The 25,939-nt window shown below is 51.2% G+C and overlaps 1 protein-coding gene across 1 annotated transcript in view; it reads right to left on the bottom strand.

Moving 5' to 3' along the window:
- map3k22 (mitogen-activated protein kinase kinase kinase 22) overlaps window positions 1–25,939 on the bottom strand; it is a 32,429-nt gene that overhangs the window by 3,542 nt on the left and 2,948 nt on the right. Inside the window, exons 2-16 of the mRNA XM_076050519.1 lie at window positions 20,071–20,154; window positions 18,466–18,510; window positions 14,975–15,078; window positions 13,774–13,811; window positions 10,238–10,337; window positions 9,947–10,063; window positions 9,525–9,639; window positions 8,116–8,237; window positions 7,429–7,502; window positions 5,676–5,737; window positions 3,830–3,901; window positions 3,122–3,286; window positions 1,827–1,975; window positions 1,585–1,716; window positions 201–330 (exon numbers count right to left, since the gene is read on the bottom strand). Of these exons, the coding sequence (XP_075906634.1) occupies window positions 201–330; window positions 1,585–1,716; window positions 1,827–1,975; window positions 3,122–3,286; window positions 3,830–3,901; window positions 5,676–5,737; window positions 7,429–7,502; window positions 8,116–8,237; window positions 9,525–9,639; window positions 9,947–10,063; window positions 10,238–10,337; window positions 13,774–13,811; window positions 14,975–15,078; window positions 18,466–18,510; window positions 20,071–20,089 (1,444 nt within the window). The 5' untranslated portion in view covers window positions 20,090–20,154. The remainder of the gene's footprint in view (window positions 1–200; window positions 331–1,584; window positions 1,717–1,826; window positions 1,976–3,121; window positions 3,287–3,829; window positions 3,902–5,675; window positions 5,738–7,428; window positions 7,503–8,115; window positions 8,238–9,524; window positions 9,640–9,946; window positions 10,064–10,237; window positions 10,338–13,773; window positions 13,812–14,974; window positions 15,079–18,465; window positions 18,511–20,070; window positions 20,155–25,939) is intronic.

Below are 25,939 nucleotides of genomic sequence, written 5' to 3'. Positions count from 1 at the left end.
CTCATTTATCTCAAATAGGAACTTCGGAACAGCGCTTTTCTCTTTTTTTCCTTTTTCCGGTCCTCCTGTGGATGATGAATCAACCGCACAAGGGCTTTGGAATAAACGACTCTTCAGAGTTAATGGCAACAGACGCTACCGTGTGAGCTTGTTTGCTCGCCAGTTACGGGCCCAGTATTTGACATCTTCCTTCTTCTTACCTTTGATGTCTCTGTGCACAATCATGTTGCTGTGCAGGTAGGAGACTCCCTGCAGGATCTGCCGGCTGTATCTCCTGGTCACCTTCTCCGTAAGGGCCCCGTAGGCCTTCAGCTGGTCCTTTATCGACCCCTGAGAGTAAAAAACAAAATGCAATACGTAAGACAAAGGCAGGCAGTTAGTGAAACTTGTCATTTTCGTATTGACTCCACACTTGTACTGACTGACTGGGCTGTGTGTGTATATCAGGGATGTTAACAATTCATTGATTATCGATTAATTGTTGATTAAGAATGTAATCGATTAAATTCAATTATTTGCAACTAATTGAAAATTTTTTACACAGGTAGTTAGTATCATTAGAACAGTGTAGTGGCAGGAATGAGCAATTCACCTGTAGATACTGCGATGGTCATAATACACCTAGAACAAGTTACTTTCAAACAACTTTTTGTTGAAAAAAAAGTTGAAATGTGAGCAATTAGAAGTTAAAGTCAGAGGATAAATGTTGGGGGTGTTCTTACTGTTCGCTAATAAAAAATGGGTCATATTGGACCCTCAACACTATTTAAGGGTTAAATAATGTGTTCCTTACACAGTTTTCATTGTGAAATTTAGGTTCTCAGGAAAAATTGCTGCTTATCAATTAATCGTTAATCGATCGATAAGTTCAATCAACTAACGGTTCATGAATTAATCGATCATTTGCATCCCTAGAGTGTACGGATAGAAATCGTTTTGAGGGTCTGATGAAATGACAAAGCAAAACGAAACCTGGCCCGAACTTTCACAAACACAGAGTGCAGGAGTAGCGGCTGTGAAAACATGGCATTTTGCAGTGCTCAAATGAAGGGAAAAAGACCAAATATGGAACCAATGAGAGCGTTGACGCTTGACGCCGGAACATAATTTTTAGACAAACCATTTTCACTTCCCGCTTTCAGTTCCAGGAGCGACGCAGCTTCTTGAACTTCTCATGTCACTTTATGCATTCACATGCATGTGAGAAGAACGACACCTCAAAACCAACACGCGCGCAACACAAACAATAACACTTGCTATCGGCCAGCCGCAGCGTCGCAGCAGCTCTGCCGCAGGGCCGATGCGCTCTCGACTTGGCACCGTCCGCCCGAGAGCTCAGGCGAAACGTAAACAATTCCATGCTGCAGACAATGTGCGAGCAACAGGTTCAAAGCCACCGGGAGGGGAGGGAGCGGCGGGGAGATGAATAGGGAAGAAAAAAAACAAAAAAACAATCTCGTAAACTGAGGCCGTCCGCTGACATCATCGGCCGCCAAGGACTTTTTTTTTTTTTTATCACTTTTTTCTGGCAGGTGTGACTGGTAGGTGTGACAGGTATGCGGCTCGCTGCCACGGAAAACTCACCCCGGGCATGAATTCCACGAAAATGGTGAGCTTCCTCTGCTCCAGGTCCCGGAGGCAGCCGTAATACTGAACGATGCGCTCGTGACGCAGGTTCTTCAGCAGCTGGATCTCGCACTCCAAAGCATTCACTTCCTGGGCAGGCGGAGATACGGGAAGGCGTTAACGTCTCTCAACTTCCCTTCACGGCTCGAAAACAAAAGATCTGAAAGTTGCAATTCGCCCGCGAGGGTGCCGCCACTCACCTTGCTGGTTTCTTGGCAGTCGGGGTCAAAGGGCACCTGCTTGGCGGCCAGCTCGCGGCCCGTGTCGGCGTCGTAGCAGAGGTACACCTCGCCGAAGGCCCCCCGGCCCAGGAGCTTCCCCTGCCGCCAGTTGACTGGTGCCCGCGGAGCTGCGGGGAGACGACGGCGCGTCGTTAAAAAAAGAACAATAAAGAAGCCAAAAATAAACCTCCCCGGTCGATTTGTTTTCTTTTTTCCAACCAGGTCCCGGAGGACTCGAGCGCGCGTCCAATTCCAGAAGCGAGTCGCGCGATCGCTCGGCCGACGCCAGACGTCAGAATCCACCACAGACTTGTTAAATAACTCTCGCCGCAGACTCTCTCGGATGGCGGGCGGGGTGGGGTGGGGGTGGGAGGGGGATCGCAATATCAGAGATTCAAACCAACACTCAGCCAACACAAAGTCGTCAACACAGGGGGAAAAAAAAAAAAAAAGCAAAACTGAGGCAGGCGTAAACCATCGAGGCCCAGACTGTGAGGCTTTGTTTCGCTGTTAACGAGAATCTGTGCGGTCGGGGCAGACAGCTCAGCCTTGTGTGGGTGAGGGAGGACGGCGGAGGGCTGAGGCGCCGACCGCAGGGCTGCTGAGTGAGCGCAGCGTTCGCCTCCACGACAGAGACAGTTTGGGTCTGTGTAAACAAAGAGAGACGGGGAGGGGATTTCGGTGGCGCACTATCAGGCTTGGGGCTCTCCCTCGGCCGGGATGAGAGAAAACAGGAGAAAAAAAAACCAGCTCGAAGGGCATGTTTGGCAGCCTCGGAGGAGAAGACGTAGGTGGAAAACACACTGTTGTTGCTTCGATTAAGAAGAAGGAGAGAAGCTCTGGCACTGATTTTTATTTTTTTTAAAAAAGGGCCTATGTGTGATGTTAGGGTTGTGCACCGAAACAAATTGCATTGCACAAACATGCGTCAACGCCGTGCTGTAGTTGGACAGCTGGCAAACAAGAGGCAGGACAGCACGCAGAGGGAATGATGTCATTAGACGAACGACGCAAAAATCCTTGGTTCCCAGCAGAACGACACACGGAGCTGCTCAACAGACTTGGCGTCTCGACCGACTTGGACTCATCTTCGCATTTGTTTTCAATTTTTGCAAAATTCTCCACAAATCTCCGTCAGGACTCTGGGTTACTTTGCACCTGGGACATGAATGTTATTGAGTGACTCAGAAGATGAGGACCAAAGAGGAGCAGTGTGGAGGAAACCTTCACGTGCATGGTGGCGGGAGGTCCGAGGGTCTAAAATCACTGCTTACACTTTGCAGAGCTGCGCTGGCAGCTCTTGTCGGCGCTGCGGCCCAGCGAGCGCAGGTCGCTGTACTGCAGCGTGCTGTCGCCGTTGTAGCTGCGCGTGCGACTGGACGGGACCAGCTGGAACAGGTTCTCCTGCGGCATGAAGCTGCGCGGAAGCGTCCTGCGACCTGAAAACACATTGCAGGAGGAGGGGAGGGGGCAAAAAAGAAAAAAGAAATAAATTAAACACTTTTACGACTGAATCTTTTGTTTTTCTTTTGTTTTCGCTGTGTGTGGATTTCACGGCGTTACCGCGCGCGCACACACACACACACACACATGCACGCAGATGTGCAGAAGAGTGAGCTCCTGGCCAAGACTTGGTGTCGGGCCGGAGCAGAGTGCCTCTCGCCACCCGCTCCCCCACTTCCCCTCAGACAGGAAGCAGGGCCCTGTGTTTTTATACAAGTTCGGGTTCACCACAGGGAAACGTAAATCACGGCTAGCCAAGGTTAGCCTCTGAGTAAGCAATTACTAGCAGCTGCCCGGGGAAGGCGAAGCCAGCACTCTGTGTACTGAGAAAGTAGATTCAGAAAGCGGTGGGCGCCGCTTCTCTGAAACGTTTTATCTGGAGGAAAAAATAAAATAAATAAAAAGGTGGCAGGAATGTGAGGAGGCTGCGCTGGAGAATGTGTGGAAGTTGCGAGTGCGTCTGCGAGCTGCTCCCTTACGGTCGCCGTAGTCCTTGCTCCGATTGGGCAGCTGGAACTGGCGGGGGAACGTCCCCCCTTTCCCGTGGCGACCTGCCGAGGGAGACGGAGGAGAGACAGAGCTGTCAGTCAGGAAGGCGGCGGCGCGAGACGCGTCAGAGCTGTTCGACGTGATAGCGGCGCAGGGAACTGCTCGTCGCCTCCAAGCCGGCCCGATTTTTTTTTTTCTTCCCACAATTTGTTTGTTGACTGTTTCATTTTTTTTTAAAACGCACATTCATACACTCAAAGAAAAGGAGGAAAAGAGGAAGAGGAAAAGGCCTTTGATGAAGACGGCAGAGTTTCGGATCGGTGCAGATCGCATCTGACCGGCGCTGCAGTGCCCCCCCCTCTCCAGTCTCTCCCCCATCCTCCTACTCTCATGCAGCTGAGAGAGCAGCTCGTGGCTGCTAATGCAGCCCGGGCTGTGAACCCAGCGGAGCTGTAACCAAAGGCAGGTGGGGAGCTCTGCTGACGCAGGCCCACGTCCACCACCCCACACACACACACACACACACACACACACACACACACACACACACACACACACACACACACACACACACACACACTGAACCAAGGGTCCGGGCGCAATTGAAAGCAGCTGTTTTTCGCCAGATGACGGCCTCCCCTCGCGCTGTTTTTGTTGCCGTCGCCCGGGGAGACGGGAGTTATTTTTTGTGCTTGGCAGCTCAGGGGAGAAGCGAGAGGAAAAATCTACTCACATGGAATGGTAAACAAACAGCGAAGGCCCTTTTAGCAGGAAGGGCCACACAGCTTTCAACAAGGGAGAAGGAGGAGGGAGGGAGGGAGGGAGGGGCGGTTGGGAAGCGTGCATGGGCGTGTGTGCGCGCAGGCACGTGCATGTGTGCGTGTCTAAGTTTTTCAGCGCGGCCATGTGGAGGCCGCCTGCAGAAACGTGCAGGAAGCCCCCTCTGGCTGCGGGTTGTGTCGCAGGACGGCGGCGGTGCAGCAGGGAAGAAGAAAAAAAAGAAGAAGAGAAGAAGCCAGATTGAGGAGTCGCTGCCGTTCGCAGGGATTAGCGCGGCGCTATCTGTCATCCTGGGCCACTGGGATCCAGGAGGGAGAGAGCGAGCCGAGTGACAGACCGGGGCTGGATGAGCGTGGAAAAGTTGCGGCGTGTGTCAGTGAGTCAGTGAGTCAGTGAGTGTGAGGCACTGAGAGGCGCTGAGAGGCGAGGGCACAGAAAGGGGAAGTGACCAAGACAGGAAAATGTTGTTGAAAAAAAAACTGCGAAAGAGAAGAGAGACAAAGGAGGAGAAGAGAAAAGGGAGTCCGGACACAGAGGGACGGCTTGCGATTATAATCTGTTCTTTGCAGCGCGGGTTGCGTGTCAAAGAGGGAGCAACACGCGGAAGCGCAAATGAGTCTTTTCAGTCCCAACTGCAGAGTTGCAAATGCAATAAAGCTTTCCGAATCTACATCTAACCAAATAATAACACAGAATCTGAACGGGACTGCGGATGGAGGCGAACGGCACTTCAGTCGCTGCTGAAGCATTTAGAAAAAAAAAATCCCCGGCTCGTCTCGGGGGAGCCGCTTTCAAGAGGTAAAACTCTCCGGCAATCAGAAGCTACAGGAACAACTTGAGTTCCCTTTTTTTCGCCCCCCCCCCCGGCTTGTGAGGCTGCAATCACACGAGGCTTGGCAGCGATGAACAGGCTCCGAGTGCTTATCTCAGCGTTTGAGCCCAGAGTTTAGAAAGAGTCGCTTTTAACCCCTCCCACTCCCCCACCCCCCACTTTCTTTTTTCTTTTTTTGCAGAAACGCTGCAGATTTTTTCCACACCCCCCCCCCCGTCTCTTACCTTTGTATTCGTAGTTGAGGTTCAGGTAATTATTGTCGCGGTTGTTCTGCGAGTAAGGAGGGCTGAAACGACAAGGGAAGAGGAGAAGAGGAGGTTTTTTTTTATATCGCCACTGCACTCAGTCACTGCTTATCTTCACACAGAGTCTGGCAGCAGCCCTGACGGAAAACGCCTCAAACGCCTCCCGCATTCAAACTAAAGGGGCTCCGCTTTAGAGGTGTGACTGAACTGAACGAATCGCCTCAAAACCCGGGAATCGTTTTTTTCCCGACTCGCAAATTCCTTTGGATGCTGTTTCAACCGCGTGCGTGTAAATATAGTCGTGCCAAACGGTCGTGTTCCTGTGAGCCGTGAATGGAATAACGGACAAACGAGTCACTTGGTGGCTCACCGTGGTGCCGGGCCCCACGCACAAAACAAACATTTCCATCAGTTGTCTGGGAGAGAGTGGAGCCGGTGCGCGAGTCCCACACACTCTGGCCGACTGATTCAGTGAGTCAGAAGACTCTTAAACCTGATTCTGACTCTTAAACCTGATTCTGTTCAAAATAAATGCGAGTGGGTAAAATGAAATCACAGTTTCGTATCTCTGCTGCCGAGTCTGCGTGTGCTTCAGCTTTCTGCATGTGCGACCCTCCCACTCCTCCTCCACCCCCATCGGTGGAGGGGGGGAAGCGGGGTGGGGGGGGGCGCAGACGGGCCCCGGCGGCCAGTGACGTCTCTGCTGACCGCAGGGCTGTGCGAGGCCACGAGACCCTGGATAAGGGCACGCATGCCCGCTTGCAGGGAAGAAAAAAAGAAAAGAAAAAGTTCCATGCGCTCGTTTCCTGCCATTGTTCTGCAGCCTGGAGCCCAGATAAGCCTCGTGCAGGTAGAGCTGTTTCCTCTCTCTCTCTCTCTCTCTCTCTCTCTCTCTCTCTCTCTCTCTCTCTCTCTCTCTCTCTCTCTCTCTCCCTCTCAACTTTACACTTGATCCTTTTTTTTCTTTTGCTTGGATTCAGTCTTTTTCACTCTTCATTTTCCCCTCCAGCCTTTTTATATTTTCCCTTCCTCCCTCTCATGTCGCCTCGTGTGTTTCGGCCGCCCCCCTCAGCCCGATGCCGTCTCTTCCTTTCTCCCGTCGCGATAACAGAAGAATCCCGACGTCCAGATAAGAGTTTTGTTCCTCATGGCAACAGCAAAGTGAGACGATTATTTATTTATTTCCCCCGACAATGGCAGCTCAGGCAGGGTCAGGGAGCTCGGCTGCACCAGTGACTACTTAAAGGCTTCCTGTTGCTTCTGCTGCAAAGTCTTCTGCGACTGATCGGGAAAGAAAATGAGCATTTGAGTACAAATTCTACGTAAGAGGATTAGGGTCTCAAGAACAGACGAACAAATTGGATTTTTTTTTTAACAAGTTTCCAGACTTCGAGAATAAAGTCAAAATCTAGAGAATAAAGTTGACGTAAAAAAGATGAAAATTCAGGAAAATTCATAAAATTGAAATTTTGCAATTAATGTCAACGTGAAGTAAGTCAAAATTCCGAGAATTAAGGCGAAAGGCTCTTTTCACTTTATCTGCGTCAACTTTATTCATAGAATTTCCACCTTAATCACAAAATTTCCTCTTTTTATGTCGACTTCATTCGTGAAATTTCAACTTAAAACTCAAAATGAAAACTTTAATTAAAATCTCCTTCCTGCAATATTTTCTCCGTCATAATCCTCTTTCGTAAAATTCCCACCAGTGACCCGTTGGACGACAACTCACCTGTCCAGCGCCTGATCTATAGACTGGCAGCTGCTCGAGTGCGAGTTGTCGGCACTCCCGAAGGGATCCAGCATCTGGCGGGGAGAAGTGCACACGGTGGAGATGGGGTCACATGGCGGTGGAATACAGCAGCCACACAACATTTAACAGATCGGCCGACAAAGTGGAGACAGAGGCATTAAAAAAAAAAAAAAAGCTCCAATAAATAACAGAGTGGAAAATATGTTAAGCCTCATCTTACACTGGGAAATAAAATAGCTTATGTAAAGCCAAACCCTCAAAACAATAAAAAGAAAGTTGCTGCTTTTTTTTTCCCTTCACTGAATTACCGTCAGGCAAGGCTTATATAAGCTGCCGTTCTGCAAAACACTACACAAAGCACGAGTTGAGGGGTAAAGAGGAGCAGAAGCGAAGACCTCGAGGCTCCAGGGTTCTCGTGTTCTTCACCACAACTCACACCTCATTATGTTGTGCTGGGGGGAAAAAACTCTGCCCACAACTATCCTGACTCTCCGGTGACCCCGCAGTTAGAAACAATGTCACTCAAGGGGATTCCAGGCAGAGTTCTTCCACGAGAACTGTCACCGCGTGTTAGTTCGTCCACACTTTGCCCAACATCCCAATCCCAGAACTCTCCCAACACAGCGGCTGGCTGTTTTCATCTCCAGTGGGTGATACGGGTCTTACGTTCTCCGGGATGAACTCCCCTTCGCTGTGGATGCTGGTGTAGGAGCCCTGGCGGGCGATCTGCTGCTGCTCCTCGGGGACGCTGCCAGGGGGCGGGGACGTCCGGCCCGTGTGCAGCGAGCCTGCGGAGGAAATGGGATGTGGAGCCATGAAGGTGAAGAGGAGAGGTGAGGAAGACGGAGAGATGGAATTAAAGGGGGGGGGGGGGGGGGGGACGAAAACAAAGTCGCGGTTTTATTCGTGGCGGCGAGTTCAACGGGACGGCGGGGAAATGATTTACTGGAGCAAACTGCCGCCACCTCCAACCTCAATTACTTTGACAAACGCCGCGACGCACGTCGGCGCCGCGGCGGGAAGCGAGCGCTCCGTCCTTGACACGGCCAGAGAGAAGAAGACTGACTGGAAGTCCGACTGACGGGGAATACTGATGGCCCGGAGGAAAGCCAAAGGTCTGTCTGTCTTTGTCCGTTTGTCTGTCCCTCTACCTATCTGTCTGTCTGTCTGTCTGTCACTCTATGTGTCTGTCTGTCCGTCAATCCCCCTGTCCGTCTGTCCCTCTATCAGTCCGTCTGTCTGTCTGTCCCTCTATCCATCTGTCTGTCTGTCCCTCTATCTGTCTCTGTGTGTCACATCCCAGCTGGTGTCACATCCCCACTCAACCATCCACTGCAGAGTCCCTCCCGTCACCTCTCATCCCGGCCTCGCCGACCCCGAGGCTGATGGGAAAATGGAGACGGTTGGCAAAGTAATTTTATACTGTTTGTGTGCGTCTGGAGATGGCGACTGCACGAGGCGATGTGTTTATAGCGGCGTGAGTGAGACTGGCGCCGACAGAGATCATCAAAACGTTCTGGGGGTTTTTTTTGGGCCGCGATGCACCAAAGAGGAAATGAAATTGCAGGTGAGAGGTGTAAGAGTGCTAGACAACTGTCCTTAAATGGACATGGAGTTAAAAAAAAATATATAATCTATTTGACTTCTGTGGTTTTTTTTTTCCTGAAAACTGCAACTACCACAAAACAAACCATTTCTGCTCTCGAGTGGTAGACAGCGATGAGCTCACCGTCATGACTGATTGCTTCCTCAATAAAAAGGGCACCGACTCGAAAAACACTCTGACGCTGTGGCTTTTAAACGCGGAAGAACGCAATCCGGCACTTGGTGAATTTCAGACGCTGCGCCCTCCGCTGCAAGGTGACAATGAGGGAACGAGGGCGACGGCGGAAGCTGAGCTATGAGCAGGAAGCCGTCCTTGCTTTAATAGGCGGCCGGTTACAGCCGTCGCTTTAACCTCCAATTAGCATTTCCCTCGCTCTGACGAGGCGCGCCCTCCGTTAACGTTCCCGCCCACCGCCTGTAAAAAGGTGACTTTGTGACAGGTGACATTGGCTGGCGGGCAGCGGACTCACCTGTGGAGTGCTTCCGCACCCTCTCGGAGCCCTTGAGCAGGGAGCCCTTCAGGTCCCCCAGCGACCGCGACGACCTCATCTCGCTCTGCTTGTCCCTGCTGTTCACCTGCAGGTACTGCGCAGGTGGCGTAGATGGCCCGGGGGGGGGGAGGAAGCAGAGAAAGTGCAGAGAGGGAACAGAGGAGGAGGTGAAGGCGGCATTACATCATTTTCTCCGCTGCTCGTATTGTTGACCTTATGCAGGGCTTGTAAAAAGACAATGGCTCTGTGCAGCAGCGCCGCTGCAGTCGGGCAGCTGACGAATACCTGCAACGCTTGTCGGGCTATTGCTTACATTATTCTATAGATCTTGCAGGCCGTTATCCCTACTGGCTGCATGAATTGGTGCAAACTGGCTCTTTCTACACCCTGCAGCAACTCACATGGTTGTTCTTGGGGGTCTTCAGGAGGATCCTGAGCAGCGCGTTGGGCCCCGAGCTGGAGCTGGTCGTCAACACTGCCTGATCCAGGTCTTCCTGGGTCTTCAGGGGCAGCACCATCTGAAAAAGTTGCAACAGCATTTATCATTTAGAATAAATCTTGCAGCCGGTACAAAGTTTTTCAAAGACCTACATTTAGTCTACCTATCTATCTATCTATCTATCGATACATGGATCAATCCATCTGTCTTTCACTCTATCCATCCGTCTCAGCTGCTTTGACGGTCGCTCTACCTCTTTCTCCGTGAAGAACATGTCCATCTGCTGGCCAAAGGCCTCGGTCACTTTCTGCAGCATCTCCTTGATCTTCAGCGGCCTCTGGAACGGGATGATCCTGACGAAAAATGAAAGAAAGGAAAAAAAGTCAACGGGGGCCAGAGGGGTCGGAGAGGGGGGGAAGCCGCCACTTTGTCTACCGAACTGGCAGAGTCACAACAGACCTGCAGCCGCGGCGGCGGCGGCGGCAGCTCATAGTTCTCCTCCATTGTGACAAAAATGTCGAGTGTCATCGTTTACGGCGACGGCGTTGAATTAATCATCCCAATGAAAACAGGCCGCGCCGGCGTTTAGCCCCACCCCCGCCACTGACGTACACGCCTTTATCTACCGCGTGTGCGAGCGAGAGTTAAGAGGGAGAAGAAGAAGAAGAAGAAAAAAAGAAGGCAAAAGCCTTCATGTGTGAGCGCGCCTCCCCAATCAGCGTGCGCATCGGCCGCTGTTTCAACACCGCCGGGCCTCTCCACTAAGCCAGCACAAAGGCAGATGGGAAACTTCCTGAGAGGAAAAAGAGGGGGGGGGGGGGGGGGGGGCGGTGGGAGAGAGAAAAAACTGGAGCGGCCAGCAACACACACACACACACAAAAAAAAAAAAAAAAGCAGCAGCAGCAGCAGCAGCAGGATGTGTGACTCCCCTCGCGCTGCCTTTAAAGAGCCACAGAGCGAGAGACAGCGAGACGGCTCGGCACTGTGGGAAGCGGAGGAATGGAAAAAATGAAAGGGCCAGCCAACAACGCCAGACCCCTCTATCCATCCATCCATCCATCCATCCATCTCATCCTGATTTTTTTTTTTTTTTTTTTTTTTTTGCCCTCTCGGCGTTTCAATCCCACAATTTCCTCATCAGGGGCCGAAATCTTAATGGCTGCTCGTCGGCTCCCTCTAATTCGAGGAGAGGAGGAATCCTGGAATGGGGAAGCGCCGCACATCAGAAGGGCCACGCAGGCAGCGCCGGCTAAACAATCGCAATCTCTGTTTATGCTTCTCGCCTGAAGATGAGTCCGATAAAGAGCTGAGGGGGACGTGGAGTGGGGGGGGGGTGGGAGGATGCCGCGAAAGATACGGCTTTCCTTCCTCCCTGCGTACACGGGCGACGCGCAGCTTTTCAAGAGGGGAGAGAGAGAGAGAGAAAAAAAAAGTCTCTCGCTCGTTTTGTCCCTTTTCCTTTTTCCCCTCTGTCGTGGACACAATCACATTGCGCACTATAAAAAAAAAAAGGAGGGGGGATTTTGGAGCGTCCCTCGCTCTCTCTCTGTGTGTGCAGGCAGGAGACCCTGAGGCAGAGCCAGAGGGAAGAGAAGACGCGGTCTCCTATTTCCTGCCCCCAAAAACCTTCAGCGCTTGCCAATGAAAAGAGAAAGCGTCCAATTAGATTCCACAGTGGACAGCAGCAACACGGCCGTCCTGACTCAGTGCCGCAGACGACGCTCCGCAGGGAGGAAGAGGGAAAAAAAGAATGTGCAGAAATGCTGCTTTCGCCTTATTTTTGCTTTAAAAGAAACAAAAAAAACAACTAAACCCAGCAGGATATTATCTCTCATTTTAAAACTGTAATTGCATTTTTCTCCAGGTTCAGAGGGTTCTTAAACGGCGCTGGAAGTAATTAAGGTTTTTAATTGCACACTTTTCTTTTTTGTACTCTGATTCTCAAAGCTGCCAGTTAAAAGCTGCCCAACTTCATTCAAAGTATGTGGTGCCGTCTGCATGTGCAGTTTGAGAAATTCTCCTGATGCATTTTCCCTTTGAAAGGGCCCGGAACATATTGGTTCTATCAGGAGAAATTGAATCTTTTCTTTCTTCTGCAAAAGAACATTGAACATTCGGTCCGCATGGAGAACTCTGGATTTTATTTCTTTACTTCTGCTTAAAAGACGCTGACATTGTATTCCAGGTGGAGAGGTTTGCACCTCTTGTGACTGTATGGTGGAACCCTCCCTTCTGGGAGGAATTTGTGTTACTATGGACCAAAAAGGAGGACGGTGGCACCTCTAAGGGCGGCTGCTGAGAGCATGCAGATCTCTCCTACACACGCATTTGTCAGCCTGCACTGGACATGCTAACCGACTGTCTCCCGATCCATGAAAACAGCCACATTAGCTTCCATTCGCATTCGCCCCCTTTGTTCAGTTCACACGGCCCCAGCAGACACTTTGCAGGGAGAAACACGAGAAAAAAAACGCAACGCAAGTTGTGAAGTGAGGTGTAAAGTGAAGTGAACGCGAAGCACTGCGGCGCTGTGGAGTCTTTGTCGCTCTCCAAGCATAACAACTGGGCTTTTCTGTTGATGCAGAAAATGCTGCTCAGCTGCTTTTGAATAAATAAATATGTTAGTCATGCTAATGCTACAATGTGATATTATTATTTTTACGCCCGGAGGTAACAAACTCAGGATATCCTACTGCTTTTCCAAAACAGGCTCGGGAAACAAAGTGAAAGCGAACAGAGAGAGAACAAGCGCAACACGGAAAAGGAGCGGGAGCAGCGTGGAAACAGAGGAGGGAGTTGAAAAAGAAAGAAAAACTGTTTAACATGCGAGCCTTCCAGTACAAAAGAGCTGACGCAAATAACATAGAAATTGGCGACTAGACTGGATGGAGGTGGATGGCAGAAAACAGGTGTATCCCACAGAGTTCACCCACAGTCATCAGGAAACTGGCGAAAAAGGAAGCCCTCCGCTAGACTTGCGTGCAGAAACCTTCGACTTTATTCCCGACATTTTGACTGACTTCACGCTGACATTAATTGCAAAATTTCAATTTCATTCACGAAATCTTCGTCTTTTTTATGTCAACATTGTTCTCGGAATTTCAACTTTATTCTCGATTTGGAAACTTAAAAAAAATAAATTCTTTCTTAATTTTTTTCTCTTCTTCTGGCCGTCATCCTCTTTCTGACTTCCAGGGAAGCGGCGCACAGCGAGAAAAGAAAGTGGGAGACGTGGCGACGACGTGGCGACGACGTGGCGACGACGTGGCGACGCGAGAAACTCGTCAGGTCCAATTAAGGTTGTGAAACGGCGCCGGTTCTACTGGAGAAGCCTTTCAATTCTCCTTCTCCGCTTTTTGACCTCACGGCCGTCCCGCTTCCTCTGATCCCCTTCCTGCTCGAGCGAAAGTTCGAGTAGATTCCGTTTGGTCGCCACCGAGACGCCTCAAACAGCCCCGCCCCCCCGCACAACCTCGCTCCGGGGCACCGAACTGACAGCGACACTCGTGTAGTTGTGTTTCTTTTCCTTCCCTCTCCTCCTTTTTTTTCCATCTCTCCCAGCCAGAAACACAAAGCTAAATGTCAAAGCAGGATTCAGCCCCCTCCCCTTCCCCCCTCCCCCCTCCACTTTCTTTCTCCCTCCACTGCACTGGCATGCAACCGACTGGGATACTGGATCCCAGGCACGGCGAAAGCATAACAAAAAGGATCTGCAGTGCAGGCGAGTTGGATGGAGGAGCAGAGAAGGGGGAAAAAAAAGAAAAAAAAAAGCGGAGATTCCAACGTACCGTTTTTCTCTCTCATGCTCCAGCTTGACTCTTAAATCCTGTCGAGAGGGAAAAGACAACAACAGAGGGGAGTTACAGGGGTGGAAAGTTGAGGACGACTGTGTGTGTGTGTGTGTGTGAATGATGAGACGGGTGAATTATTTATCAGAACGAATCGCCGTGGTGCACGTTTCCTGCGACGACACACAAAAAAAAAAAAAGCGCTGGTTTTTCTTTAAGCCTGATCAATGGCGAAACATGACAGGCCGAACACGAGACAGGAATGCAGAGGAGCCTGCAAGTCTGCATCGTGAGGTCATGGCGATAAACGCAGGCCGACGGCATATCAGCACCAGCAAGTGGCTGCAAGAAAAGAAAAGAAAAGAAAAAAAAAAAAGAAGAAAGGAAGAAGGAAGGACCGGGGGTTTACCCCCGAGCTGCTGACGGGCATTCGGAGAGGAAACTGTCTCCAGAAGTAAAGAGAGAGAAAAAAAAAATAAGGTGCTGGCTGATTATCTTTCTACCCAGCAGAGATCACGGTACTGAAGAAAGGTGCAGCCTCGAATGTGTGAACCGAATTAAATGAGCCACTGGAATAAAATGGACATTCGAAGGTCTTCTTTTTTTCTTTTTTTTTTTGCCTTACGTGGCCAAAGGAAAAGATTTTGCGAAGCGAATTTTGCACCAGGTGGGACATTCGAATCGAAATTTGAGAATTCCTTCGACCGCATTGTTTAGCAGATGCAGCGTGAGGTCACACACTGCTCTGCTCTCCGCTCAGTCCCGACGCAGCCGCCGTCGGTGCTGAGTGAGAACGGAAAAAATGAAAATCGACGAGGAAATGTCGGAGAGGTTTCTGTGCCTTTTTTCTCTCACACAGGTTGACGGCAGAGGTGAAAGAAAACTGTCTGTGTTTGAACAGCGTAATCCAGCAGCTTTGATTTGACATTCAAACATAAAAACCTCACGCTGGGCAGGGTCTTAAAAACGATAAAGGCTGCCAGAAGTTTATGTTTTGGTCGTGGAGACCTGCGGAGGAAACACTGAGGCAACACAATCCATTGCTTTCATGTCTTTTTCTTTCTTTTTGTTCCAGTCTCCCACCACTTCAGATAATACAGCCAAAGAGTTCTGTGTACTTTCTGTCACACATCTGGGAAGCTTCTGTTTTATTATCAAGGATAAAAGAAATCTGAAAGCTGTGCCGCAGTTTCTCATGTACCTGTTTGTAGGACAAGGTCCTGGTCTTGGGCTTGTGGGCCGTGGCGTAGCAGCGACCCAGCGCCGCCAGGTCCTTCATGATGGAGTTCAGCGCCTCCTCCTCGACTGCAGGGCGGAAAATAAAGAAAAAGTCATGTCGAGAAAATAACTTGCAGGAAAATTCTGGAAAAAGACTCAAAGATGTTTGGCTATCCTTGAAAAGCAGAAAGGGCAGAAAAGGTGCTCAATAATGCAGCAGGGCGTGTCGAGGAGTCGGGAGGAACACCGTGGGTGCGAGTGTAAAGCTCGGAGGCCCCTTTCTGAATATTTCATTCCGAGCCCGAGCTAACCTGCTGTGGAGAAAACGGAATTAGCTTAGCACGACGACGGCGGGGAAACTCGGTGCGCCTCCTGAATTTAAAGGAGCAGCGAGCCCACAGTGTCTGCGCTGAGATTCACTTCGTAAGCCTGCGGGCACTCCAGCATCTGAGGTCGATGACCTCCGCCCTGAGCGCTTTCGCCACGGGGGAACCCGGTGGCCGGGGTTGTGACGACATCGACAGCACCTGCAAGTCGGGCCGCATTCCTCAGCAGCACAAGGGCCGCCTTTGTCTGGGTGCGCAGTCACGTTAGCAAGGGACGCTACAGAGTCCCACGTGTGACATCTGATATCCCTTCTGCTGCGCCGCTCAACCTGGTAGGGGCTAATTATAACGGACGAGTCCCCCGGGATCAAAACAAAAGACTTGCACGTCCGTTGAAAACGACTCCTTCTCCCGTGATATCAGATGTGCTCTAGATGCCCTCTGGGTCGACCTCTCGCACTGGCAAACCCAGGGTTGGCATTCCTGATACGCCTGGCGGGGGCGGGAAGAGCAAGAACCCGTCCACGTGGACGAGAGCCCTTTGCAGCCAGAAGGGACCAACCAGCGGCTTCTTGTCAGGAGCGGCCGGGTGACTAATGGTCTGGGGCCCGGCCGGCCTGGACCAATCAGCCAAACCAAACCAAACAGGAAGGAAGTGACTCAGCCTCTGGTGTTTCCGACGGCGGCGGCGGCTACTGCAACCACACCGGGAGACTTGACCACCACTCGGCTGAATCACTCATAAGTGAAGCTAAAGGTCGAAGCAACCGCAGCGGGGGCGAAGCTAAAAGTGTCTGCAGCCACGGTTTCACCAATGAGAGAATCCCAACCTGTCCTAATTAGATTCTCATTTGAGCATGGATTTCATTTCAAACCCCCGGAGTTTGTTGTCCCCTCGGTTGCCGCCTCTCCATGGCGACGAGTTGTGTTGCTGGGTTTGCCTCTGCAACACAACACAGTAGTGTCGTGGTACTGGAGATTGGTCGCCAGACTGCTTTTTAAGGCTGTCAGAGGCAGTTTTACTCGGTCTTGTCTCAGTCTGGGACTGGGCGGACTCAGGATTTTTGATCAAGACCAGTCAAGACATTGACACGATAATAATGGAAAAGAATCCAGCGGCTGCCGTTTTACGCTCTGTTTGTGACACCCAGACTGACACCCCACTTATTCCCAGTTAATTTTTTTTTTTAATTTTATCAAGCAAAATAGTTTATTTGAAAATGGTTCAAAACAGTTGGCAAAGCAGCAAAATGTTAAAGAAAATTATTAAACGACGCCTTGCTGAAAAGAGATGCTGCTGTTTGACTTAGAAGCAAACTTGAATTGAAAAAAGATCTTTTTTTTCGGTTTTCCTGTTATTTTTCTTTAACATATAAAGCCTTGGTCTTGTCTCGACCTCGATACTCTCCAGTCTTGATAATATCTTGGTCTCGGTTGGCGCGGTCTTGACTACAACACTAGGGTGGGTGGGCGGGGGGGCACCCACGCTGCCGGCAGCCTAGGATACGAAACAAAAAAAAACAAAACAGGGGACCCGCACGTGTGCACGCACGACTGCGCGTTTTTTTTTATTTTTCTTCCTTGGGTCTGGGACTGATGGGCGAGCGGCGGGGGAGGGAAGTAGGGAGGGAGGGGGGAGTGTGAGAAACGGCGCGGTGTTGCAGACGGCTGCCCTATAAATAAGTGGTGACGTCACGAGGCCTGGACGGACGGCTGGTGCTGCCAAGGCGAGGCGGGGGCGAGCCGAGCGGCACACACCTTGTACCTGCCGCTTGTTTCCGAAATGTGACCATCATAAAAAGAGGGGGGGGGGGGGGGGGAGTGGGTGGAGGGACAAGGGGGCGGATCAGGGGGGAATTCCAGGAAGCCCTGCGGAGCGAGCAGCGTTACACAATGACGACTGATTGCCGGCCGTTGCATCATCGCCGTCACTCTGCATGCATTTTTTTTTTCTTCTTCTTCTCCTTCTTCTTCTTTTTCTTCGCCCCCTCCCCCGCTCTCTCCCTCAACCCCGGGCCGAAGCTGAGAAAAGGTGAAAAAGTTGGCCGTGGCTGAAATGAAGCCGAGATTCTCGTGGCCGGTCGGGGGAAAAGCGATCCTGGACGTTAATAATATGATAATAACAGAAAGAAATACGGTGATAAGGAGTTAATGGCGGTGAGGACTTGGGCTCCGAGAATCAACTCCAGCAGCAGAATGAGCGTAGGAGCCGGCGGGGCAGCGACCGACTTGTGCGCGCGCACGTGTGTGTGTGTGTGCGTGCGTGTGTGCTCTAGAAGCAGGCCGCCTCAATGAAGACATTGAGGGGATTTCCTGGTGCCGAGAGACACATCATGGCAAAGGCATCCGGCTGGATTAGCAGCCAGAGCCAACTGTGTCCTCGACGCGCTGCAGCGAGCAGAGCACAACTCTCTCTCACACACACACACACACACACACACACACACACACACACACACACACACACACACACACACACACACACACACACACACACACTCTCTCTCTTCCCCAACACACCTCGCTGCTGGTCGAAACTGCATATGTATGTGCGTTACGCCCAAAGTAATCATTCACAAAAGAATAGAGGCGGTGACGCAACGACGTGCGAGATAACAAAGTGAGAGCTGCACTTTGCTGCTGCTGCTGCTGCTGCTGTTGTTGTTTCTCTTCCGTTCGCCTCCGCTCGTCTTTTCCTCCCTGCACTTCCGCAGACGCCGAGGTGAATCCCGTTTGCGCACGTGCGTTTCCAGCGAGGGCCGTAATGGAAACGGCTCAAAGGGAGACCTTGTGAGGTCGACGCCGAACTTCGGGCGTAGAAACGCTCTGACATTTCGGTTAATTTTCCCACGCCGCCTCCTGCCAGCGGCGACTTCGTGTGCCAGGAGGCGATCAGCGTGGCAGGAAGGCGGACAAGCGAGCAGAGCGACCGCCCACGTGCAGCTAGTTTTTTTTTTTTTTTTTCCCCATTCTATACAAATTATAATGTTCATCCTTAATTGGATCTTGCATAACTTTCAAACGGTTTAAAAAACATCTTTAAAAAGTGGAATTTTTCCTTGGCGTTGTTGTATTCTGAGGGCGTTGTAGGAACGTTTGAGCAACCGCATTTCTACCATGAACAGAACTTTTGAGACAGTCGGCGTACCTTGTAAGTTCCTGTGTTGTCCCGGTCCATTTTGGAGACCGTCATCTGTGGGAAGAGAAGAGACACAGTTTTGGATCACCAACAACACAAATCACTTGAAAAGTTCACGATAGTTGGATTCAAACCCAAGCCATCTCATGATTTTGCATTACATATAAAGTGAACTACCACTAAAAGACTTTTTTTTTTTTTAGATTGATACATTCTGCATGTGTTTGAAGAGAATCCATCTTGGTGAGAAGGCACAAACATACGTGGGCTGTATCGACCTTCACACCAGGGGTCAACAGCACGACTCAGGACTCGAGAAGAAAATATTTATTTCAAAAAGTGAAAAAAAAAAAGAAATAGAAAATTACTCATCGAGGATGAAAGCACCGACAAAAAAAAAAGAAATGAATTCCAAAAAATGAAATCCCTCTCAAGGGAGGGAAACACTCAAAACGCGAAAGGCTCACAAGGAGGATCAAAAGAGGAAACACAAAAACACTCTCATGGAGGAAAAATCTCGGCAACGCTCAGACACAGACGGCCACGGCCGACGTGACTTGGCAGGACATAACAAGACGGAGGGAAACGCAGACTACACACACACGCACGCACACACGCACACATACACACACGCACACACGCACACACACACACACACACACACACACACACACACACACACACAGTCATGGGTAACAGGTGGGGACGTTCAGGCGACTGATTCGACAGGTGTGCACGCTGAAGGGAAGTCAGGGCAGTCAGACGCAGGAAGAGGAGGAGGAAAGTGAATCCAAAATAAAACAGGAAGTGAAGACGAGACAAAAACATGGGCAGCACGCACGCGCTGCTGGGCTGCTGGGGTCAGCGAGCGGGTAGCAGCACGTCGAGCCAGGAGCTCTTCACATGATGTGCTCGTGCATATGTGCGTACTCAGTGGTGTAGTCTAGGTGGTATACAGGTATACACTGTATAACCAGGTTAAGAATTACCGTACTACCACTAAAAAAATTGAGTTTGTTTCATGTTTTTTGTTTTTTTTTAACACGTTCACTTTCCTTTATGTTCTGATCTGTTTGAGGGTCGTTTACACGGAGACAGATTTTTTTTTTGGAAACCGCCCATATTCGAAAACACTCAAACACAAAAAAAACGCGTTTACATGACGCCGTATTCAAAGAAAATGTCATATATACATATACATACACGTTGCTCAGAGCTGCAGTGTAAGCGTGCAAACCCAGCAATACTGAGCAGTGTGTGGGTGTTTTGCAGGAGTGCATGCGTTTTCGCAGGCACCCATACACACCCATAGACAAATAAATAAATTAATGATTAGGAGAATATTTCGTTTCAGTAAAAAAGACAAAAAAAAAAGAGAAAAGAAAAATGCGCTTTGCAACGCTCTAAAGCTCCATCTGGAGCCGTTTAACAAGCTCCTCGCTCGGCTTTGCTTGCAAAACCTCCTCCGTGTTATTTTTTCGGGCTCTCTGTTCCGGCCAGAGGATGTGTGAAAGTTCGGGGAGGGGGAGGGGAGAGGGGAGACGGGGGGGGGGGGGGGGGGGGGGGGTTGGTGCACGCTGGAATCACGCGAGATCCCACCGAGTGGCTACTCACCCATGTTTACTGTCATCATCAGGAAGTGGCCCCGTTGAACTGGAGCGCAGAGCTCAACTTCTGGTGGCGCGCGAGGACCTCATCCTGAGAGCACGGAGGAAAAAAAACAAATGCTGTTCAGAAAAACACAGAGGCCAGAGAAGCGAGAGTGCCGCTCTGCCGCGGCTTCACACGCATTTCTGTGATTTCAACCCCCCCACCCCCAAAAAAAAACCACGACAAAACAGGACGCAGGTGGCAGTTTGGACACAACAGAGTTATTTTTACCCCCCCCCCCCCCCCCCCCTAAACCTCCTCCACCCCCACCTCCACCGCCGCCGCCGTGTTACCACGCTTGCTATTTGTTTAATCTCAAACTAAGCACCGCGGTCTCCCGAGGTGGACGTATCCTTTTCTGAGAACTCCTGGCAGACAAACAGCGGCCCGGAGCTGGAAACCCGAGCCCTGCCAGTGCCCTCGCATCTCTTTACTGCCTCTTTCTGAGGGATCCTTGGCCGTCTGAAGACCAGAGGGGCCCCCGGAGATTCCATGAAGCGGCAAAACACCAAAAGAGCAGACGTGGGCGCTTTTTTTTCTTCCCCTCCTTCTTTTCTGCCTCCTGCTCAAACTGGCTGCCTCAGGTGAAGACTGTGAGCGCCGCCTCCTCTTTATGCATTATATCCCGTCGAGCAAAGAGCAGAAAAGTGTCTGTCGCATCTCACTGTGATGTTAAGGAGGTTCTTTTTTTCTATCCTTTGCATCTGGCGGCAGCGCGATAAGAAATCCCCCCCCCCCGACCGATGGAAAACGAATGGGGCCGTTGAAGGCATAGTTCAGCCAAATTTGAAGTTTTACCCATATTTTCTTTGAAGGAGGAGGCTCCACGAGCGACAGTTCGGCATTTCTGAGAACCGGGCAACAGATGTCAATGTTGAAAGAATGAGGAACAACTGAGGATGATGCGGCGTGACAGACATTCGCACGTCAGAAGATCTTGAATCACCTCGTGCAGAAGGTTTGCAATGTGACCGTTCCCTTGTAAATGAACAGTCGGTGAGTTTGGACTCACCGACTTATTATTGTTAGAGGCCCTGTCAATACGTGGCTCATCTGTACATATAGATGATATATGAAAATAATATCAAAAAAAGCCTCAAGAGGGTTGCACAGCAGCACTCCTAAAACTAGCTGCTTTCTTCCTCGTCCTCCGAGTTTGTCCTGCAGGGTCCACAGTGTCCACAGCGTCCGTGCTGCGCGCGCTCTCCAGCTTTTCGAGCACTGTGTATAACTCGGTCCCAAACAGCTTGTACAGACTAACGCGGCTGTCTCTCCGGGGCGGTGCGGGGGCAGCCGAAAGAAGAAGAAGAAAAATGTTCCTAGAAGCAGTAAGTAAAAGCCACTGGAGGGTGTTTACTGCTTGAAGGGGGAAGAGGGGAGGGTCGGTTCCCCTGGCGCAAATAGAAAGAGACGGTGGAATTGCAAAAGAGATGAAAAGACAGCAGACTAAAAGCCACCGCATGGGTAAAACTTTGAACGGTGGCAGCAGGGGAGCGACGCGAGGACAAGTAAGGAGGTTCCCAGGCAAGCCTGCCGCCGACGAACAAGAAAGAGACGAGGAGCGGCCACGAGGACAGGTGGTCTCCGAACGCCACGCGGCCCAGTCTGTTGATGTTGCGCACACACAGACTCTCATGCAGACACACACCGGGGAACAGAAGAGCCCCTCTCTGGTGCCAGCGCGTCACCAGATGGCCCATCTGTTTGGCCCTGCTGCCCAGCGGGACGCCCGGCTAGCGGTGCCCACAGATCGCAGGCCCAGTTCTCCACAAGTTCCCTGGCAGGCGGGCGGACAGGCGGGCGCATCTCCTCGCCGCAGATCAAACTCGCACTCGTCTCGCTGCACCGCCGTCCAAAAAAGAAAAAGCCCCCCCCGTCAATCCAACAGATCAAGAGCTGAGCCGACCGCTACGGCGCTTCAAAGACGGTGACGCGCTTTGCCGTCGAATCCCCGCCGTCTCCGCTGGCGAGGCGCCTCTCTTTTGTAGCAGCAAGAGGGCCAGGGGTCTCTGCAAGACGGGGGTAGGAGCAGACGGTTTTATTTACAATGGATCGACTGGAGGAGCAAGAGCAGCCAAGACTCTGCAGACAGGCACGTATACGCAAGGAGAGATGATCCACTGCAGTCTTCGGGGCTGCGTTACATCACGACCCCGACTGAGAAAACAACACAGTGTCGGCCGTTGGGCCACCCGAGGAAATTCCCCCAGTTTTCTGTGACTCGGGGGTGGGGAAGGTGGAAGGTCTCTGGCTGCTTGCTGGTCCTGAGAAGCAGCAGCAGCGGCATGACTTCACGTCTGACATCATTTCAGCAAAGTCCCGAGGAAATGGGCAGTTTCAGAAGGTCAACTTTGTATCCCACTTCCTAGTGGGGCGACCGCGGTGTGGTCGCCCTTATTAGACGGTCCATAAAAGGAGAGACATAGAACAGGAGAAGACCACCGTGGAGAGCTCCTCCACGACCCTCAACAACACTCAGAGGTTTGAATTTCCAGCCACGTCCTCCATTCCACATGTTGCTCAGGTCGTTCAGCACCAACACTCATCGCAATTTGCAATGACAGAATCAAACAATGTAAAATAATCGACTTGTAAGTTTGAAGCTCGGGGTGCCTTTCAAACAGCGCGACCAACTGTAGCGTCCGAGTTTCTTGTCTTTTTTATTAATCCATACAAACATTTGCAAATCAAAAAGGGGAAAAACATGAAGCCTATTGCCATTTGTTTGAATTCAAGTCTAGTTATGTAATAAATCTTAAGAAAAACAATTATTAGAGACTGGTTTCCAAAACGGATATGTGACAAATCAGCAGAATGAGCTGAAACCTTGCCCGTCGGCCAGCTACAACTTTGTAATGGATGAGATCAGAGGGCCCAATAAAAGTAGGCTCTTGTGTATTGAAATGAAATTAAAATAAAACACGGCTCGCAGGACGACACGCTGCAACGTCAATCTGATGTCATGCTACAGGCTCAGCTCATTAACGTGCTCCCTCGCCATTTGGATTTCTGTATCGTTGACATGGTGACGCAATTTTGGTTTCGCACCGTTTCCAAAATAATAACAATGAAATTAATGAGGAACGGTCACTGCCGATGACACTGATAATGCAACGCAGACCTGATCTCACTGGGACTGCCCCAAAGCCTCCGGTCGACTGTCTGAGTAACAACATGCTCAGGAAGTGAAGGGTGACTGGCCAGCCGGAGTTACTGGGGTGACTTGTTCTTTTAGAAAAGGTCAACGGTGGTGGTGGTGGGGGGGGGGGTGGGGGGGTTGTCCTACGTGCTGAACGCTGGCCAAAAACGTCGCTGCAGCCAAATGATTCAGAGGTAATTGTGTTTGGGCTCCATTCTGGGAAGTAGCCGCACACAGCGAGCCAGAAGGCTTCGCTGCACCAGGAAGCACTTGAGGATATCTCGCCGTCACCAGCCGTGTGTGCGTGCGTGGGCGGGCTGAGCGTCGCAATTCAGCCGCCGCCCATTCACCACGAGCTCGGGCTCCTCACGTGCTCGTTTGCCGAGCGGTGATCCAAGATTTCTCGATGGGGAAACAAGGCTGAAAAATCCCTGACGACGATGCGACAAGAGGGCTCTTCCCGTCAGCCGGCACTCCAGTCTGTCTTTCTTCCAATGGAGCGATTTCTCTTTTTGAATTAATCACAGGGTGACACGGCCGTTAGCGCTGCCGCCTCGCAGCAAGAAGGTTGTGGGTTTCCGGGCCTGGGACCTTTCTGTGTGGAGTTTGCGTGTCCTCCCAGTGTCTGCGTGGGTTCTCCCCAGGTTCTCCAGCTTCCTCCCACAGTCCAAACACATGCATATGGTGCGTGTGTGAGTGTGAATGGTGGTCTGTCTCCACGTGGCCCTGCGATGAACTGGAGACTTGTCCAGGGTGCCACCCTGCCTTTGCCCTTTGACAGCTGGGAGAGGCTCCAGCAGACCCCCGTGACCCTGAGCTCAGGAAGAAGCTGGTATTGCAAATGGATGGATGGAACTTATCACATCATTTGCGTCCATTTGGCGTCTCTAACATGCATCTGAGGGAACACATGGAGTGGCTAAGCATCGTTCCCCGATAGGGTCCGACAAAGGACTGATTTACGGTTGTCTCTTGGCTCTATGCAGAACACAAACTGTGCCAGGCAAAGGACAAAGGGGAACTGCACGCCGCAACAGGCTTCCATGGAGCGCAGCGTCATTTAAGGCCTGTGATGTTTCACGAGTAGATTCTTTCAGAATGTTTGCATTTCCAGCTATTACCCAGAAGTCGGCCGACCCCTTCCCGGATCCCCCTAAGGTACGCCCACGGAGCCAGGAAAGTGTCTTGAGCGAGTGGACGAACCCCAGCCGTCGCAGTCCACCTTCGCTTTTTGGCGAAGAGAGGTCAGCGTGGGTTCAGCGCAGAGGCGGCGATGCATCACGCTGGCACCCTGCGTAGCGTGCAGATGAGAGAGACGGACGCTCGGCAACAACTCAATCCCGTGCCGCCACTCCTGCTCCAGAGGAGGGAGGATCCTGCTCGGTGACAGTGACGGATCTATTACCTCTGGGAAAAGTGGATCTGTCTCGCTGCTATCATCAACCGCGCAACAACCGGCTAAAAATAGCCACGTGACGAAGCGGCCGCCCTCTCACGCCGGCCGCAATAAATCCACTCCCAGGGCCGCTCGGAGCCGCGCTCGCTACGATCGTCGGGAGAGAAAATCCCAGTGCAAAGCGGAGAGTAAGCCGTCTTTGCCATTGTGCCGTGACATGCTATTACAAGCGCGTTCGCTCATTGTGTTTCTCCCTCCGCAGTGCGGCCAAGCGAGACGTGCGGCTCGCAGACTGAAACCCACAGTCGGCGAGGCCAAAATGTCAAACAGCTGCGGTTCAGGAAGGAAGTCTCTCTCGCTTCTTCGCCACCAAAGTGGTTTTAGCCGCGGAGACAATCTCCCAATACCTTCAGATTCATAGCGTGCCGCTGTGACGAGACGAAAACCATGAAAAAAAAACAAAAAAAATCACACAAAAAACAATTTCATGATTTAATTCCGTGCACAACCCCCTCTCCGCCCCACCCACCCAGTACTATTTCATCCCTCAGTGAGAGAGCCGTAGCCCTGCAGAATACTTAAAACAAAACTCATTCACAGCGTCGCCTGCTTGCGTGCTGTTGTTGCCTATCGGACTGTCCTTGCAGGCTGCTGCTGCCGATGATGATGGAATTGTCCTTCCAGTCGGGGCAGGCCGTGCAGACAAAGCACAATCAGGATGACTTCCTCTCAGCTCGTGGGGAAGGGGGCTGGACTTGGGCACAATCACAGATAAAGAAAAATGGGCCCAGGGCCTGGCTGCAGAGAGGCAATCGCCCCGGGCCTTCGCCGCCAGTTTTAAATTGACCCCACCCCCACCCCCCCCCACCCCGGCCGCCACGCTTAATGATTGCACGCGGAAGCAACAGTCGTCAGGAGATAGATGGATTACCTCACCTCTGGGTGTGCCGCGGCCGCCGCACCTGTATTTGTGCAATAGTCGCCGCTTGACGAGTGCCTGACAGTCTGTCAAAGAAGAGATTTCTCAGAGGACTTTCACGGGGGGAAAACTGAGAGCGGTAGACGGGAGTGGATCTGCTTTTGACTGATCTCGGGTTCAATGGCTTCCCTCTCCTGGAAAACGCAACTATCTACCGCCACCGTAGTAACAGTATCATCCATTCCACTTTCATATCCAGACTTTGGCAGATAGACGGTCTGGCAATGGAGCAGAGGGCCACAACTTTTTCTTTGTATTATTTTTTTTTGGTCTTGTCAGACTAGACAATCTTTTTCCCTTTTCATGCTCTGGGTGGCCT

Source organism: Nelusetta ayraudi, unplaced genomic scaffold (assembly GCF_046127955.1).
Source record: "Nelusetta ayraudi isolate G7.1 ecotype Tasmania unplaced genomic scaffold, CSIRO-AGI_Nayr_v1 ptg000127l, whole genome shotgun sequence".
NCBI lineage: Eukaryota > Metazoa > Chordata > Actinopteri > Tetraodontiformes > Monacanthidae > Nelusetta > Nelusetta ayraudi.
This window is presented reverse-complemented; position numbering and strand designations above follow the sequence as displayed.